General features: G+C 30.7%; 1 protein-coding gene across 1 annotated transcript; it reads left to right on the top strand.

Annotated features, from left to right (window-relative positions):
- The first annotated feature begins 15,570 nt into the window (after positions 1-15,570).
- LOC100252717 (putative calcium-transporting ATPase 13, plasma membrane-type) lies at positions 15,571-19,043 on the top strand. The gene has a single exon (XM_002279531.4). The coding sequence runs from the start codon at positions 15,797-15,799 to the stop codon at positions 18,851-18,853; it is 3,057 nt and encodes a 1,018-aa protein (XP_002279567.2). The 5' UTR covers positions 15,571-15,796; the 3' UTR covers positions 18,854-19,043.
- Positions 19,044-20,052: the final 1,009 nt, after the last annotated feature.

Below are 20,052 nucleotides of genomic sequence, written 5' to 3'. Positions count from 1 at the left end.
CTTATCAGTGTTTCCTTCCTTCTGTCTTTCACATCTTTGTCTTAATTTTGAACCTACTTCCTCTTTAGAAAAATGAATCCAATACCTATGAGTGCTTTTATCTCTATAAGAAAACCACAAGATAAATCTCACCTACAAGAAACTTCAAACAAAACTAACGTAAGAGATTGAGACATATCCCAATCATTTGTGAACTTTAGCAAAAGTATCCAAAAATGTTGGTATGTAACTGTAGCAAACACACAACATGCTATGTAGTATATTGGTGACAGCATCAAACCTTCAATTGAAACAAGTAAAGATAATTTAAAATTGAAAAAATCGGGCTTTAAAGAATAGAATTTATTCTAGACTTGTAAATGAATCTCCATTCCTTCCTTAACTTAGAAATAATGACTGTGCGTAGAGAACTCAAGAACGGCTTATAGTAGCTTGGATTCCTTTTTCAGTAGTTCTTTTCCTGCAGAAGAGTGAGAGGGGAGTGGGGGAAGGGAAGGTGGTAGCTTTCTCTCTAGATTTTTACCTTAGTCTGGCTTTGGCCATTACAAAAACTAGTTTCAAAGGACTCAACTTCAATAGATGACTCCTCTATATGTGTTAGGGAGGACTCCCGCCAATAATATCCCCCAGAAGTGAAGGCAAAATAGGAAACTCCTCCCTTGCCATTGAGATCCGGGATTGCACCAGGAAAGCTCATTATTTGTTTGGCAGGACCTGGTTAATGGAGGAAAAACCTTGAGCAAGGATGCTCAAATAATAACGTGCTTCTCAAATGAAGATGTATATGAGAGCAACCATCTACTCCAAGACAGGTCAGAGTCACATACCTCAATGTGTTTTGCATGTTGGGAACTTGGGATAGGGTGCATGGTTGGTTGAAGGGTACAAAGGTTGGCTGGTGGCATGTTCATGTGCTATGCATGAGAGGGATGAAGAACGCAAGAAATTTGGGGATGGCAAGAGCCATGCAGGGTGGTTATTACAATGGCAGAGAAGAGTTGGTCGATACTCTGGGTATGGTTGTCTTTGCATGGAGACAAGGTCGGAGTGTGAACACACCTTGCTTGATGCAGTAGGATGGATAATTAAGCAAGCAAGCATTTCTTTTCTCCTTATCATGAACAAATGTACTTGCTTGTATCAGATATCCTAAAACGGTCATACAATAAGTATCATATTCCAAGCTCCAAGACTAGCCCATTTTTTCTGCAATAGTGAGTACACAGCCCACATAAGTCAGAGGTAGGTCCACTAACTGCATCCTAAGGTGTAAAGAAAACCAGGTTGTGACTCACAAATAAGGATATAATGCTATTTATGCATGACCCCTGTTCCCAGGTTGGCAGGAAAATCAGGGTCTTGGACATTTTTCCACCGAGTTTGGATTTCAACTTTGGAATTTTCAGATCTGACCTAGACCCAAACTTCAGTCAGAAAACTCCTAAAACAGATATCATGGATGGAACGTGATAAAAAGCTACCTTCAGATTTCCTGTCTTTCTTTTTCTTTTCTGACAACTAAAATTCCTTTCTCACCAATATCGGATTTGTAGTCTACCAACTCTACTAGCATCCACATTAAGGGATGTCAAGGGTCAGATTTGCATTTAGGGTGGAGCCAAGTCCAACAAACTCAAAGATCTCTTATGGAGGTTGAAGGAGGGGGGGTGCTGGTTCCAGACCCGCTATCTATCACATACGAATTACCTTATGTCATTAATTTAACAAACATAAGTATAAAACAAACAAAACAAAACAAAACAAAAAAACAGCAGAGGTGACATCTGCAAAATATGAGCATGTAATTATAACAAACATATAGCATGCATGCGTGCATAAAATCCAAATGGTGAAATGGGTAACATCATATATTGCTTATCATTAGAGAATGGACCTGGGGGTCACGCGGGGGACCTCTTTGTCTGTCAAGAAGGGTTGATCCTTCTGCCTCATCAGGAACCAAGAAAGTCACAAGCCATGTGAAGACAACTATGCTCATTTGTAGTAGCCGATTGTTATTGGGCAGTTCCGAATGTCATTAGAAGTACAAGAAACTCAGGATTCGAGACACTCCCAACCCAGTATTTCAGTTTCAAACAAGATCAGCCATTAATTTGCTGCAAATAAAAACTTAGTCACAGTTAAGAGAATGGTTATTTATGATTGGAAAATTAAGGACCCCTTTATATTACATTATTACCTAATAGCTTCCTACGTTATTACCAGCGAAAGCAGGCAATCCCAATGCCTAACTTCGTAAGCTTAATTTTGTAACATTTGCTTTGAGCTTAATTTTGCAACATTTATATCATATGAGCCCACTATTAGGATTTGTCTTCCCTATGATTTAAATATTTTAGCACACTAAATATGTCATATTTCTCCACCCAAAAATGGAAAGTGATATAGCAATGACCAAAAGGGAAAAAATAGAAAGAAAACAAAATATTAATACAAATATAATATAAATTTGAATTTAATAATTTTTTAAAAATTTATATTTATTTAAAATAATAATAAATTTAAATTTCATAATTTTTTATTATGTAGTATATTTCCACCATTGTTACTTCTCATGTTTTGTTAAAAAATTTATGATGTATATTTATGTTGTCTATCACAAAATACTATACATCTCTTTGATGGTAGAAATATAAATAGAATTTATATAACGATATGTTATCAAACCCACTTTTCGTTCCTTTTTAATCTTGAAAATATAAACTAAAATTAATTGGAATTGTATAAAAATAATAATTTTGATGTTGCTAAAATGAAACATCCTAAAGAGGGGTTAATCTATCATAAGATACCCCAAAAGGGGATTAATTCACCACCAAGCATGTCAATAAGGGGTACTTCATGATTCACTACCTTTAGGTTAAGCCAATGGCCTAGCCGTTAGCGGTATTGTCCTAACAAATCGTATCACCACTTTTACATTTAGCAAAAAAACTTATAAATAGTTTGTGATCATGTACAATTTTCATGTTTTACTCATATTGCAACGATATAAAAGGAATGAGAAAAGAGAAGAAAAATGTGAATCTCCAAATTTGATCTTATAATATGAATATATATTGAAAATATAGTTGTTTCTTTACATATACATTCAAGCAAAAATACTCTATAAAGAGTCAGCTCCACCTCTCAACCTTCTTCAACTATTTCTTTTAGAAAAAACTAAAAGAAAAAGAAAAAATACTAGTTGATCTATTCACCATCAAAGTAAATTTCAGACGTTAAAAAAAAAAAAAAATGGCCTTGACTTATTCAATAACATTTGAAAGCCAAACTAGCTTAGTAAAAAGGGCCAAAAATGTTTCAAAATTTTTATGAAGAAAAAAATGATGATGGTGAATAACTTAATGTTTTTAAAATTCATAAAAGGTTATAATAAGAGTCAAACAATAATTTATTTTGATTTCCCTATAAAACCAAATAGAGAAAAAGTAAATAATTTCCAATTCCTCTTGAAACCAAATTTGATAAGAAAATAAAATCAATCCCTTTTTATGTTATTTTCATTAGTGGTGTGGTTTGGTTATGCTTTTTACTTTTTATTTTTAAAATTAAAAAAGGTAAAAATTATTATTAAAAAAATCAGGATTTATTTTAAGTATTTTAAATTTGAATTGGTTTTTTTTTTTTTAATATGAACAAATTTTTTTTAAAAAAAAAAGTAAAAAAAAAAATTGTATCTTGCTTTTGATATACTTTTTAAAAAAAAATAATAGTAGCCTTTATATAAAACATAATAAACCTTACTTTTTATATATGAAATTACTCCATTTGACGCTACCTTTTAAAAGTGTTTTTAGTCCTAAAACACTTAAAATCTTTTTTACGGGAAAAAATAAAAGTGTTTGGTAATATTTTGAAAAATAATTTTGAAGATTTAGAAAAATACTTGAAGTGTTTTTTTTTTATAGAAACACTTGACAGATGTTTCTTTAAAAAAAACACTTCAAAAACTCTCATATATTTCTAAAATACCCTTTCTCGTCATCCTTCATTTCCTTTCACTCGTTTCCTTCTCACTTTCCTCTTTCTCTTTCACTTCCCTTTCATAAAAATATTTTTTTTTAGTTTTTTTAATAATATAAATGTTTATATATTTTGTTTGTAATAAAAATTTTTTGGTTTATTATAATATTTTCTTTTTTTAATAAATATCTTGTTTAGTAATTTATTATTATTAAAAGTGTTTTTGTACGTATGCAATACATTATCAAAAACACTATTTGAATTATTTTTGTATATTTTCATAAAAGTGTTTTTTACAAAATTATTGTATAAAAAAAAACACTCAATATCAACGACTTTTTATATCTTTAAAATTTACTTTTAAAATGTTTAAATGCCTCCATTTTTTTTTAAAAAAAAGTCAATATCTTTTAAGATAAGTTTTTTTTTAAAAAAAAAAAAAGTAAAAGTAAGATTTGATTTAGTAATATGAAAATATATGGTAAAAAGAATCTAAAATATTTTAAATTAGTATTATCTTCATCTATTTAAAAATAATTTGAAATACATGCACTTTTTAATGAGTCATTCAATAATTCCCAAAAATGCTCCTTTACTTGTCATGTCATTCAAATCAATTGATAACTAGACTCCTTTATATAGATATTTCATTTCTTTTAGATATTTTGTTATTATTATTATTATTATTATATTTTATTATTTGGGAATTTTTTGTTAACCAAACTTTTATAAACTTTATGCAAAAATAATTATTTTTTAAAAACAATTTTGGATACATAAAACAAAATAAATGGAAGTACTAAAATAATGATCATATTTTTACCTTGATCCATGATACCAGTAACACTTTTGAACTAAGATTGAGTCACCTTGTGAGTTAGATTGTCAAGGTCTTCAACTCACTACTCTCATATAGTGGATGGGTCACTTGTGTGGTGTATGTTGTTGAAAATAAAACAACAAAAAGACATGAGAATGAGAATGTGGCTTGGGACCTCAACTTATAAAAAATTGTATATCTCTTAATCTTCCCATCAAAGACTATATGAGAGTTATACTCATTATTTACACCTATTATGTACAAATTAATGGGTAATGGTGAATTATTAACTTGAATGCATCTCTATAATTGCATAGGTTATATTTTTCCATTTTCCTCATTTATTCATAAACATAATGTACCAAATAAATTTCATAGTGACGGAGTTACAAAAGTTGTAACACCACATTCATATAAATTAAATTTTCTAACTTCCCATTTTTAATTTGAGTCTTCCATACATAAGACTCTTGGATGCCCAATCAATTGATTCACCTACCTATCAATTGATACCCTTAAATAATATTTGCACAAATGTAATTATATATGGCCACACATTATAGGAAAAAAACTAACAATCTCCCACTTGGCCTACATAATTATATTTGTAATAGATTAAAACATAATATGGTCATAACAATTTCTCAAAAATAGGCATCCCTTACGTTAAGATTATGTTTCATGGAACCACTAATACCAAATTATTGAAATGATTAGATCACACAACAATCCAATATTCTTCAAGTATTATAGTACTAGCACCTCCATTAACATGAATCAATGACTTTTATGACATTAGCAACACTAAGGTGATAATGCTAATTCATTCACCTAATGGTCCCATCAACTTTTAAACATCTAGATTGTGCACAAAATGGATGTATAAAAGTAACATAATAATCATCAATATATCATAATCAAGAACTTTATTCTCATTATAATGTGATCACATACATTACACTCTCAATCAATCTAAAATTGACAAACTTGCCACCAAGCCTATGCGCGCAACATAATCCATAAAAAGCTTAGGTGGAAGACCTTTTGTCAATGGATCTGCCAACATGAGTGTATTTTTAATATGTTTAATAGAGACAACTTCATTTTGAACTTTCTCCCTTACAACCAAATACTTAATATCAATGTGCTTTGATTATCCTATAGTCTTATTATTTTTAGAGAATCGGACAACAACAATATTATCACAATATACTCAATAGTCTCATTATTGAATCAATAACACGAAGCCCTAAGAAAAAGTTTCTCAACCATATTGCATGACATGTGGCTTCATAACATGCTACATGTTCTGCCTCCATTGTAGAAGAAGTTATCAATGATTGCTTATGGCTCTTCCATGAAATAGGTCCATTTGATAACATAAAAATATATCCAAGTGTGGACTTTCTGGTATCCTTACAGCCGGCATAATCAAAATCAGAATAACCAATAATCTCTAGATTATTTGTTCTTTTGTATGTAAGCATGTAGTCCTTAGTCCCTTGCAAATAACGCAATACTTTCTTAATTGTTTTCCAATGATCAATACTTGGATTGCTTTGGTATTGACCAAGCATGCCTACCACATAAGCTATGTCTGGTCGAGTGCAAACTTGAGCATACATGATACTCCTTATTGCAGAAACATAAGGAATTTTGTCCATTTGTTTCTTTTCAATATCATTTTTAGGACACTAAAGTTCACAAAATAAGTCCCCTTTCACAAAAGGAGCAACACTACTAGAACAATTTTGCATGTTGAATCTTTTAAGAACTTTTTCAATATATTTCTTTTGGGATAATCCTAATAATCCACGTGACCTATCTCAATGAATTTCAATTTCTATCACATAGGATGCTTCACCAAGATCTTTCATATCAAAATTCTTGGATAAAAATTGTTTGGTCTCAAAAATCATTCCCATATTGTTGCTAGCAAGCAACATATCATCAACATATAATACATTAATACAAATTTTGCTCCCACTAATCTTAAGATATATACATTGATCCACTAGATTCTCTTTGAAACCAAAAGTGATGAGAATTTCATGGAACTTAAGATACCATTGTCTAAAAGCCTGCTTTAGACCATATATGGACTTTTTAAGTTTACATACCATATGTGTCTTGCCTTTATCCTGAAAACCCTCAGGTTGATCCATATAAACCTCTTCATGCAAGTCACCATTCAAAAAGGCAGTTTTAACGTCCATTTGATGTAACTCTAAGTCAAAATGAGCTACTAAAGCTATGACTATTCTTAAGGAATCTTTCTTGGAAACAGGAGAAAATTTTTTCTTATAGTCGATTCTTTCTTTTTTAGTGTATTCTTTTGCAACTAACCTAGCCTTGTATCTTTTGACATTGCCCTTAGAATCATGTTTGGTTTTAAAAACCCATTTGCAACCAATAGTTTTAATTCCTTTGGGCAATTCTACAATATCCCAAACTTCATTATCTTTCATTGATTTCAATTCTTCTTCCATAGCATAAAGCCATAGAGTTGAATTTTCACTATTGATGGCTTGACCATAAGAAGTAGGATCACTTTCCAATCCAACATCATAATCACTCTCATTAAGATAAACTTCATAGTCATTTGATATAGCATGTCTTTTCTTTCTTTGTGATATACATAAAGATACTTCTGTAGTTAGTACATTCTCATTTTCATTACGAGAAACCTCTTGAGTTACACAATATTCCATCATTGATGTTGATATTTCATTAGAGGTTAACTTTTTAAGCTTAGTTCTCCCACTAAAATATTCATTTTCTAAAAACACAACATGTCTAGTTTCAACAATTTTAGGGCCTTGACCATGACAGTAAAATCTAAAACCTTTTGATTTTTTCAGGATAGCCAATGAAATTACAACTTATGGTTTTAGAATCCAATTTCTTTATTTGGGGGTTAAAAATTTTAGCTTCAACTGGACATCCTCATACATGTAAATAATTCAAAGTCGATTTCCTACCCACCCATAACTCATAAGGAGTTTTGGGTACAGCCTTACTAGGAACACGATTGAGAATATGAACAACAGTTTTCAATGTTTCACCCCACAAAAATTTAGGCAAGTTTGAGTTACTCATCATTCTTCTCACCATGTCAATTAGAGTACGATTTCGTCGCTCTGCTACACCATTTTGCTTTGGTGTTCCAGGCATTGTGTAGTTTGCAATGATACCATGTTCTCTTAAAAATAAGGCAAAAGCACTAAGATGTTGACCTGATTCGGTGAACCTACCATAATATTAACCACCTCTATTAGATCTTACACTTTTAATTCGCCGATTGAATTGATTTTCAACCTCAGCTTTATAAATCTTAAAAACATCTAATATTTCAGATTTTTCACGAATAAGATACACATAAGAATATCTTGAAAAGTCATCAATAAAACTAATAAAGTATTTATGTTCATTGATAGTTGGAATTGAATAAGGTCCTTAAATGTCAGAATGAATACATTCTAACAATTCAATAGCCCTTGAGGTACCCTTTTTTTTAACTGTAGTGTATTTTCCTTTTATGCATTCAACACAACTAGTAAAATCAGAAAAATCAAGTGAAGTCAAAATTTCATCTTTAATAAGACGTTCTATCATTTCTCTTGAAATGTGACCCAATCACTTATGCCACAATATGGATGAATTTTCATTAACTCGATTTCGCTTTTTAGAGAATTCATACACATGATAAGATAAATGAGACTATGAATATTTGCAATCTAAATTCAATGAATAAAGATTACCATGTAAAGTGCCAGAGCCAACCAAACAAGAATTATAGAACAAAGAAACTCCATTATTTCCAAACTTTAATTCATAACCATAAAAATCAAGTCTTGGAATTGAAATTAGGTTTCTAGTAAAAATAAGAATATAAACTGTATCTACTAAATCCATAATGAAACCAGTATCCAAAATTAAACGAAGAGTGCCAATAGCCTCAATTTCCACTTCTGTTCCATTTCCCAAAGTAATGGTTCACTCTCCTTTACTTAGTCTCTTGCTTGTAAGGTATCCCTGCAATGAATTCGTTATGTGAATGCTTGAATCAGTGTCAATCCACCAAGAGTTTGGTGGTATATCAACTAAATAAGATTCATAAGACACTAAGCATTGAGTTTTACCTTTCTTTTCCAACCAAGCCTTAAAGCTAGAACAATCTCTTCTTTTGTGACATTTCTTGTGGCAAAAATGATATTTTATCTTATTTTTGTCTTTTTTCCCATTGTGAGATACATCATTACCTTGTTTTTTTTTTTTTCTTACCTTTACCTTTCTTGAAGGATTTTTTATTTGGACCAATAGTGAGGTGAGTCATATCGGGTTTTTCCACTTTAAGCCTCTCTTCTTCTTTGACACACATGACAATTAGTTCACTCATTTTCCACTTATCCTTCTGAGTATTATAATTAATTTTGAAAGGACCAACTTGTAAAGGAATGGAAGTCATTATGAAGTGAACAATAAAACCTTCAGAAATTGTCATGTCCATTCCTTTTAATTGAGAAGCCATGTCACTCATCTTCATGATATACTCACATACACTACTATGACCATCATATTTCATTGTTATCATTTTGATCATAAGAGTACTTTCCAAGGACTTGAAAGTTCCTAAGAATTGTTCTTCAACTGATTTAATATAGCTCATTACATTATTTGAATCCGAGATTGCTCCACAAATTGCAAGAGTGATTGAACCTTTCATAATCATTAGACTCATACAATAAGAGCGCTTTCACTTTTCATATAAAGCCTTTTGTTCATTAGTACTTTCAGGGGTAAGCTTTGTGGGTGTAGGCTTTCTTAAGGCATAGTCCAAATCCATGCAACCAAGAACAATTCCAATTTGTTCCTTCCATTTTTAAAATTTTGCCCCACTTAATTGTTCAATACTAGACAAATAGCATGTAATAGCATTAAGATTTATTGCTGCAAAATAAAATTTAATTCAAAAGGAAAATTATTTTATGTCATGACAATATTTAACACCACACTTTACAATAATCTAACTACAACAAAAATTAAGTTAGATATCACATTAATCATAAACATAAGAGATCATATCAAAGTTCTTTCGTTGGACCGAACTACAATCATATAATTCAAAAGTACATTATTGTAATCCCTCTGTTGGGTTGAATTATAATAATTCATAAATCATATAGATATGACATAATTATTAAAATAAAAGTATTGAAACGTAAAGAAATATAATACCGTTGAGTAAAAACTTCATCAACCTTTTATTATTAAACTCTTGTCATATAATCAAACATGGAGATGATCCTCCGTTGGGTTGATCAACACTTGTTTCATAAGTTGAACAACACACACATACACACATACACACACACACACACACACACACACACACACACACACACACACACATATATATATATATATATATATGATCATCTTCAAACAAACAAGTAAATAAACATACACACTAGAAAAGTTATTTCTTGAGATTTTCATAATCGCACATTTAAATTACTAATCATATTTTGCAACTTTCATAAAATCATACAATAGATATGATTGAAATCATGAAACATTGAAAATGTGTGTTACTACATCATTCATATGCATCACATCATATATATTTTAGTTGTCCATAAGATCAAACAATAATCAAAAAACGAAAAAATATGTTTTATAATCCAAAATTGGTTGACTCTAATACCAATTGTTAACCAAACTTTTATAAGCTTTATGCGGAAATAATTATTTAAAAAAAAAAATTGGATACATAAAACAAAATAAATGAAAGTACTAAAATAATTATCATATTCTTACATTGATCCATGATACCAATAACACTTTTGAACGGAGATTGAGTCACCTTGTGAATTAAGATTGTCAAGGTCTTTAACTCGCTACTCTCATATAGTGGATGGGTCACTTGTGTGGTGTATGTTGTTGAAAATAAAACAACAAAAAGACATGAGAATGAGAGTATGGCTTGGGACCTTAACTTATAAAAAATTGTATATCTTTTAGTCTTCCCATCAAAGACTATATGAGAGTTATACTCATTATTTACACCCATTATGTACAAATTAATGGGTAATGATGGGTTATTAACTTGAATGCATCTCTATAATTGCATAGATTATACTTTTCTATTTTTCTCCATTACTCATAAACATAATGTATCAAATAAATTTCATAATGATGGGGTTACAAAAGTTATAACACTACATTCATATAAATTAAATTTTCTAACTTCCCATTTTTAATTTGAGTCTTCCATACATAAGACTCTTGGATGTCCAATCAATTGATTCGTCTACCTATCAATTGATACCCTTAAATAATATTTACACAAATGTAATTATATATGGCCACACATTATAGGAAAAAAGCTTTTTATCACATTAGCAACATTAAGGTGATAATGCTAATTCATTCACATAATGGTCCTATCAACTTTTATTATTAAACTCTTGTCATATAATCAAACATGGTGATCATCCTCCGTTGGGTTGATCAACACTTGTTTGATTATATGACAAGAGTTTAATAATAAAAGTTGATGAGACCATTATGTGAATGAATTAGCATTATCACCTGAATGTTGCTAATGTCATAGAAGTCATTGATTCATGTTAATGGATGTGCTAGTACTATAATCCTTGAAGAATATTGGATCGTTGTGTGATCCAATCATTTCAATGATTTGGTGTTAGTGGTTTCATGAAACATAATCTTAACGTAAAGGATGCCTATTTTTGAGAAATTGTTATGGTCATATTATGTTTTAATCTATTACAAATATAATTATGTAGGTCAAGTGGGAGATTGTTAGCATTTTTCCTATAATGTGTGGTCATATATAATTATATTTGTGTAAATATTATTTAAGGGTATCTGATAGATATTTTTTTTCTCTAAAAACATTATAAAGTAAGAATTTGAAAAAAAAAAAAAAAAGTTTATTATAGTATTACTAATTTAAAAATAAATTCATATTCTTAATAATAAATAAACCAATAATAATTTTGTATTTATTTTGTAATATTAATAATTGTTTAATATAATAGCAAATAAAATTTGTTGTAAGAGTTTTTTAAATATAAAATATTTTATAATATGATTGTACTTTGATATATAGTATAAAAAGAAATAAATAAATAAATAAATAATTTATATTAAATAAATTAATCATAATTAAAATAATTATATATTATTAAATTTATTATTTATTATTTAATAAATAACCTTATTACTTTTTGAATTGGTAATTATGATTAAATAGGATTCATTTGACATTATTTCCTCTTAAAATTCTAGGAAATAAAAAAATATTAATCTTATTTAAATAGAATGTTTTTTACAATATTTCTTAAACTTTTAGGAAACTTAAATAAGAATTCTATGAGTTGTTTGTTTTTAGAGAAAAAAAATCTCAAATAATAAAATAATAAAATATTTAAAAAAAAGGGAAACATTTATATGGAAGAGTCTAGTTGTCTATTGATTTAAATAACATAGTAAGTAAAAAAAATATTTATGGGAATAATTGGATGACTTATTAAAAAGTGTATGTATTTCAAATTATTTTTAAATACGTGAAGATAATTTTAATTTAAAATATACCAAGGTTCTTTTTACTATATATATTTATATTAGTGAATCAAATCTCACTTTTCTTTAAAAAAAAAAATCAAAACAAACAAACAAAGAGTATATTCAAGGGAAACCTTACTTTTTGCAAACACTTCATGTTTTCTGCTTTTAAAATTAGAAAATAACAGTTACTTTAATATAGGATAGTAACAAAAACTAATTATTTTAAAAAGTATTTAAAAAGATTGAGATATGAAAAATAATAATAACTCAAAGCTTAAAATTTATGAAAATGATTTTTAAAGATACGAAGTAAACTTAGATGCTATTTATTTTTTTGTTAAATAGAGAAAAAAAATTAAAATTTTTATTTTTTTATTTAATTAAAAATAACATATTAATATCAATAAATATAATTAAACTAAAACTTTTGATAATGAATTCGTTTTGATCATATTAGTTGATATCAACAAGTTCCTTTTAACTTAATGAAAAAAATCAAAATATTTAATTTTTTCTATTCCATATAAAAAAAAATACCATCCTATATTTTTTTTTTAACAAAATATTTTACTTTTATATAAAAGTTTTTGAATTTAAAAACTTCAAATATGATCAAGAATTTAATTCCAAGCTCAGTATGAAGAAATTGAGTTAAATGGACCCCTTTTTCCTACCATGTTCTAGTCTATTCCTTTGAGTATGCGGTATGGCTAGTCTGTTGGCATTGGTAAGCGGAGTTGACCTTGAACCTTGTTTACTGGGGATTCTTTTGACCCTTTCTTCTCTCCTTCACGAAGTTCGGCGACTTGGGTCGTGTGAAATGAAGAAAATGACGAAATCACGACTAATGTTCCAAGAGACCAAAAACCATTCAAGCCAAGCAAACTGAGGAGTGCGGGCAAAGCAAAAGACTCGATCAAATCTTTCGTTTTCTACTTTGTTTTTATTTTGCAGTTGTCTGGTAGGAACGAGGAAGCAATCCGAAATCAGGTCTTTCCTGCTTTTCTCTGAAATATTATTTTGAAGAAATTATTGTAATTTTTTAAATAAAAGACAACTCTTTACGAGTTACAACCAACTTTAGAAAGAAAAAGTATGATTTATCCTAATAATTTTTGTCTTAGCTTTTGAACTTTACACCTCCCTTAAAACTTAGATTTTTTTATTTATTTATTATTATTATTATTATGTTTAGTTCTTAGAAATTATTTTTAAAAATACTAAAAAAAATTAAATATAATTAAAATAAATTAAAATTTTATATATTTTAAAATCATTTAATCATTATGTAATAAAGGAAAATAAAACAATAATCTTTTTTCTTTTTTCTTTTCTTTTTATTATCTTTTTTCCCATTTACCAACCAAACATAACTTTCAACTCATTTTACTTTGTCATTGCCTATATCAACCCTTTCTTTGGATGATTTTTGTTTTTAAAAATTATATTTAAATAATAGTAACAAAATAAATCACCTTTTTAATAAATGAGTTTAATAAATAAAAAAAAAGAGTTTAGAGACTATTTTTAAAAGCAGTTTTTAAAATTTATTTTATAATATTTTTTAGAACAAATATTTGTTTGAAAACCTAAAATATTTTTAATCTGTTTTCAATATTTTAAAACATATTTTAAAAATAATTTTTATAATTAATATTTTATTTTTAATCATTCTTTATGTTAATATAATTATTTTCTAAACTAACTCTAATTAAAAATAATTGAAAACAACTAAAAAATTATTTTTTGAAATCACCTAATTTTTTCTTTCAAGTGCCAAAATCAATTATCTGGTTGTTAAACGTATTTTTTATACAACAAAAAAATTGTTTTAAAAAATAATTATTAAACAAGTGTTTTTATTTAAAATGTTTTTAATAAAAATAGTTTTTTTTAAAAAAAAAAAAATCATTTATCAAGTTTTTTTAAAAAAAAAATATTATAAGTGAATTTTTAATACTTTAAATGATTTTCTATATTTAAAAAAAATATAAATTTTTTCAAACATTTAGTTTTTTTCAAAAACACTTTTTTAGGTCAAAAGCACAAGTCTAAGTTTAGAAATTTTCACCGAACTCTTTTAAAGATGATATTACGAAGGAACGTTCCACTCTCTCAAGTATAGTATTATAGAGTGGGGACAACATACTTTCATTTGTAGTTGATTTTTTCCCAAAGCAACACCCTTTATGACGATAATAAACTCGGCTAGTTGTCTTTAAAAGCATTAAAGTTGGTTTGGTAAGACGTATAGGAATGAAAATATAGACAAATTATATTATGATAATTATTGATATCCATGAAAGAAATCAATAATTAAAATAAAAAAAGTGAATTTTGATTTGTATAAGATATTCCTATATCAATGATAAAAACTAAAATAAAAATTAATCATTTTCCAGTCAATAAACCATTTTTGTACTTTTTTTAACCTTGACAAACAGGGAAGAAAAAAATTGAGAAGCCTCAAATTTTTATTTTTATTTTTTAAAATTTTGTGTCATAATAAAAAATACGAATAATTTATTTTCTATTTGTTATATTTTCAACACTAAAACTGAAGTCTTCCTTTTTGGTAACTATTTAAAAAAATATTTAATAAAAAAGAAAAGAAAAAACACTTTTAATAACTGAGAAAATAATTTTTTATTTTATGTTCTTAAAAACAAAAAATACAACTTAAAAAAATATATTTTAATTATTTTTAACTATTTTCATTTGTTTTTTTAGAATTGTTTTAAAAATTAATTAAACAAATATATAGAATAATTAAAAATAAAATATTAAATATAAAAGTTATTTTTAAAATATTTTTAAAAACATTAAAAACATATTAAAAATTTTTTAAGTTTTCAAATAGAACTTTGTTCTACAAAACCATAAGGAACAATTTTTAGAAACAATTTTCAAAAATTATTTTTTAAAACCATTTTTGAAAATAATTACCAAATAAGCCTAAAATTCACTAAATGAAAAATTAATTGTTTTATGTGGACAAATAATAATAATAAGAATAATAATAAAGCAACATATTATAAAATTCATCATTCTAAAATCATTTATTTACTAAAATGTTCAACATTTTAAAACATAATTTATAAAGATGCCCTATTGTTAATAATTTTTCTGAAAGCAGTTACTGTGAACATCAAAAGCAGATATATATATATATATTCATACATATTTGAATAATTGCTTTCGCATTAAGTTCGTATGAAAATGCCTGGAAAGTTCTGGGGACGCGCTACCAATCTTCTACTGACATACTTATACCTTTTTATTTCTTAAATAACACAACCTCATTGTTTCTGTCATAACCAGAGCACGAAGCTTTGTCCAGCCAATTCATATTTTGTTTCAGTTTGTTGCTATTCCTTTCGTATTTTGAAAACCATGTCCAACAAGTTGGACCTAAGCTCGGTTTGCATGGAGTCTTTACTAGAAGTGCCAAGCACCCTTAGCAAACCCAAGAGAAGATGGCACTTGGCCTTCGCTACAATTTATTGTTCCCGGGCTCTGTACTCCCTTCTCAATCATCCTGTCAACAATAAGAAGAGGAGCAAAACCCTGCCTACTTCACCCTCGTCGTTTGTCATACTCAATGTTAAGCCCCAGCATGGATTCTCCAACTTTGATCAACATAGCCTCACTCAAATAGTGAAGCACAAAAGCTTGACCCAGCTTCTTGAGCTTGGAGGTGTTGAAGGTGTGGCCATTGTTCTAGAAACAGATGCTGAAAATGGCATCCATGGAGCTGTTGAAGGTGTCACCTGCAGGCGAAAAGCTTTCGGTTCTAACACCTACCAGGAGCCGCCTACGAAGAGCTTCTTCTACTTTGTGGTGGAAGCTTTTAAGGATGTTACCATTCTCATACTTGTAGCTTGTGCCACTCTTTCTCTTGGCTTTGGCATTAAAGAGGAGGGGCTGAAAGAAGGGTGGTATGACGGTGGAAGCATATTGGTCGCTGTCTTTCTGGTCATTTCTGTCTCTGCTGTGAGTAACTTCAGGCAGAATAGACAGTTCGATAAGTTGTCTAAAGTCAGCAATAATATCCAGGTTGATGTTGTCCGGGATGGGCGACGTCAGCAGATTTCTATATTTGAGGTTGTTGTTGGAGATGTTGTTTGCTTAAAGATTGGAGATCAAGTTCCAGCCGACGGATTGTTCCAGGATGGGCATTCGTTACAAGTGGATGAATCAAGCATGACGGGGGAGAGTGACCATGTGGAAGTCGACACCAGCCTGAATCCATTTTTGTTTTCTGGAACAAGAGTCGCTGATGGATATGCTCGGATGCTTGTGACATCTGTTGGCATGAACACAGCATGGGGTGAGATGATGAGCACAATCAGCCGTGATGCTAATGAACAGACACCCTTACAAGCCAGGCTTAACAAGCTTACTTCATCAATAGGTAAGGTTGGTTTGGCAGTTGCCTTTCTTGTTCTTACGGTGTTGCTGGTGCGCTACTTCACAGGGAGTACAGAAGATGAGAATGGAAATCAGGAGTTCAAAGGCAGTCTGACAAAGGCTGATGATATAGTGAATGCTGTGGTGAGAATCATTGCAGCTGCAGTTACCATTGTGGTTGTGGCAATCCCCGAAGGCTTGCCTTTGGCTGTCACACTCACTCTTGCTTATTCAATGAAGAGAATGATGGCTGACCAGGCTATGGTTCGAAGGCTCTCTGCCTGTGAGACGATGGGTTCTGCCACCACCATTTGTACCGACAAAACAGGTACCCTCACTCTGAACCAGATGAAGGTGACAAAGTTTTGGCTTGGCCAAGACCCTATTCAAGAGAATGCTTCCTCTTCAATTGCCACAGATGTCCTCAAACTGATACAACAAGGTGTTGCCCTAAATACCACTGGAAGCATTTACAGGGCTACCTCAGGATCAAAATACGAGTTCTCAGGCAGTCCTACTGAAAAAGCAATTCTTTCTTGGGCGGTTCTGGAGCTGAACATGGACATGGAGGAATTGAAGCAGACTTGTACAATTCTCCGGGTAGAAGCATTCAATTCAGAGAAGAAACAAAGTGGGGTTGCATTGAGGAACAAAGCTGACAACAAAGTCCATGTTCACTGGAAAGGAGCAGCAGAGATGATACTAGAAATGTGTTCTACTTACTACGATGCTTCTGGAAGCATGAGAGATCTTGGTCATGTTGAAAGGACGACATTTGAGCAAATAATCCAAGGTATGGCTGCTAGCAGCCTCCGTTGCATTGCTTTTGCACACAACCAACTTCCAGAAGAAGAGCATGAAATTAGAGAAGCCACCCAAAAGCTAAAAGAAGACAGCTTGACCCTTATAGGGCTTGTGGGGATAAAGGACCCATGTAGACCAGGGGTGAGAAAAGCCGTGGAAGATTGCCAACACGCTGGAGTGAATGTCAAAATGATCACCGGTGATAATATTTTCACTGCAAGAGCTATAGCTACTGAATGTGGAATACTAAGACCTGACCAAGACATGAACAATGAAGCAGTTGTAGAAGGTGAAGTATTCTGGCAGTACACCCCAGATGAGAGAATGGAGAAAGTTGATAAAATCCGTGTGATGGCTAGATCCTCTCCTTTTGATAAACTTCTCATGGTACAGTGCTTGAAACAAAAAGGTCATGTTGTAGCAGTCACAGGTGATGGCACAAATGATGCACCAGCATTAAAAGAAGCTGACATAGGACTTTCTATGGGCATTCAGGGCACAGAAGTGGCAAAGGAGAGTTCAGATATCATCATCTTGGATGATAATTTTGCTTCAGTGGCCACTGTTTTGAGATGGGGAAGATGTGTTTATAACAACATCCAGAAATTCATCCAGTTTCAGCTGACGGTGAATGTTGCAGCCCTTGTAATCAACTTTGTGGCTGCAGTTTCAGCTGGTGAGATTCCATTGACTGCAGTGCAGTTATTGTGGGTGAACTTGATCATGGACACATTAGGTGCCCTGGCCCTTGCCACAGAGCAACCCACCAAGGAGCTCATGGAGAAACCACCCATGGGTCGGACAGAGCCACTCATCTCCAATATCATGTGGCGGAATCTATTAGCCCAAGCTTTGTATCAGATAGCGGTCCTCTTGACCCTACAGTTCAAAGGAGAATCAATCTTTGGTGTGAGCAAGAAGGTAAAGGATACCTTGATATTCAATACATTTGTGCTATGCCAAGTCTTCAATGAATTCAATGCAAGGGAGCTCGAAAAGAAGACTATTTTTAAGGGGTTACATAAGAACAAGCTATTTCTGGGGATCATTGGAATAACCATTATCCTTCAGGTGGTTATGGTCGAATTTTTGAAGAAATTTGCAGATACAGAGAGGTTGGATTGGGGACAATGGGGTGCATGCATTGGAATTGCTGCTGCATCTTGGCCAATCGGCTGGGTTGTCAAGTCCATACCTGTTTCAGATAAACCCTTTATAAGCTATCTAAAGTGGTAGGAACATCACTTCAGAGATGCAGATTACCATTATTTTTATTGTCTGATTTCCCTCTACAGATTACTGTTATAATTAATAAAATCATCTTTTTTTTTTTTTTTTAATCATAGGAGCAGCTCTTAACAAGTTTTCTGAGTTTAGGTTCACATAAATGTAATGTGTGATTGGGAACTTGGGACAACTTTGCATCTTCTTGTTGGTATAAAGTCAGATCATGGATGATAGGAGATTAATCAGGCATCAACAATCTTAATTGGGAAAATATAAATTCAGTGGAATCCCTATCTTACAAACTTAGGCACAATTTAATTGCTGCATTGTACAACTAAGATTACTTTCGATGGTATTTTCAGACTAACAAAAAAAAAATGCACAAAGAAACAAAAGAAGGAAATTGCATGATGCACACATCACAATACTACTAGTCTATGCCTTGATTAGAAGCAGCTTAGACTGTAAATGGAGGTCTAAGAAACATAATTCTGGAACAAGGGAACCAAGTCAGTCATAAGACTGAGAGAACAAGCATTAATGGCTAGTCACCATAATAGAACTATTAGCTCTTAGAAACACAGCCAAACATGGATATTTTTTTATGTAAACCCACAAGAATTGCAGAAAGATATCTTCTACTGTCCAGGTCATTGGCGATTAGTGCTGGTGCTGTGTGTGAAAAGAAGATTCTAATGTCACATGTTGTGATGTTGCATGGGTTTGAGTGTAATGTGGGTGTTGAGTACAAGTATGTGTCTAGATCTCTAATCCTTCCTACTTATTGATCAGAAAAAAAATATCTCTAATCCTTCGTACTTATAATTTCAAGACATGGGAACTCAACTACCATCTCAATAATAGGTATAAACACTTGTATATGACGTAAAAAAAGGAAAAAGAATAATTGTAAAATCAATTGGAAATCAATCAAAAGCAAATATCTATTTTCTTTCTTATCTCTAAATATTTTTATAAAAGTGCACTCCCAGAAAACTCTCTTGTTCTGCAACATAACTATTTGCTAAGAAAGTCGAGAGCAAAACAATAAATAAATTAAACTCAAATCTTTCATTCAAAGTAGGAGCATCCAGCAAGGACCCACATCCATACCCATGTTGCCTTTCAAACTATGTTTACCTCTAATAGGATGAGAATTCAACTGTGGGTGTATTTGGTTTGTGGGTACTTGGAACAAGTATCATATA

Source organism: Vitis vinifera, chromosome 5 (genome assembly GCF_030704535.1).
Source record: "Vitis vinifera cultivar Pinot Noir 40024 chromosome 5, ASM3070453v1".
Taxonomy (NCBI): domain Eukaryota; kingdom Viridiplantae; phylum Streptophyta; class Magnoliopsida; order Vitales; family Vitaceae; genus Vitis; species Vitis vinifera.
Note: the sequence above shows the minus strand (reverse complement) of the source record. Positions and strands in the feature narration are given on the sequence as shown.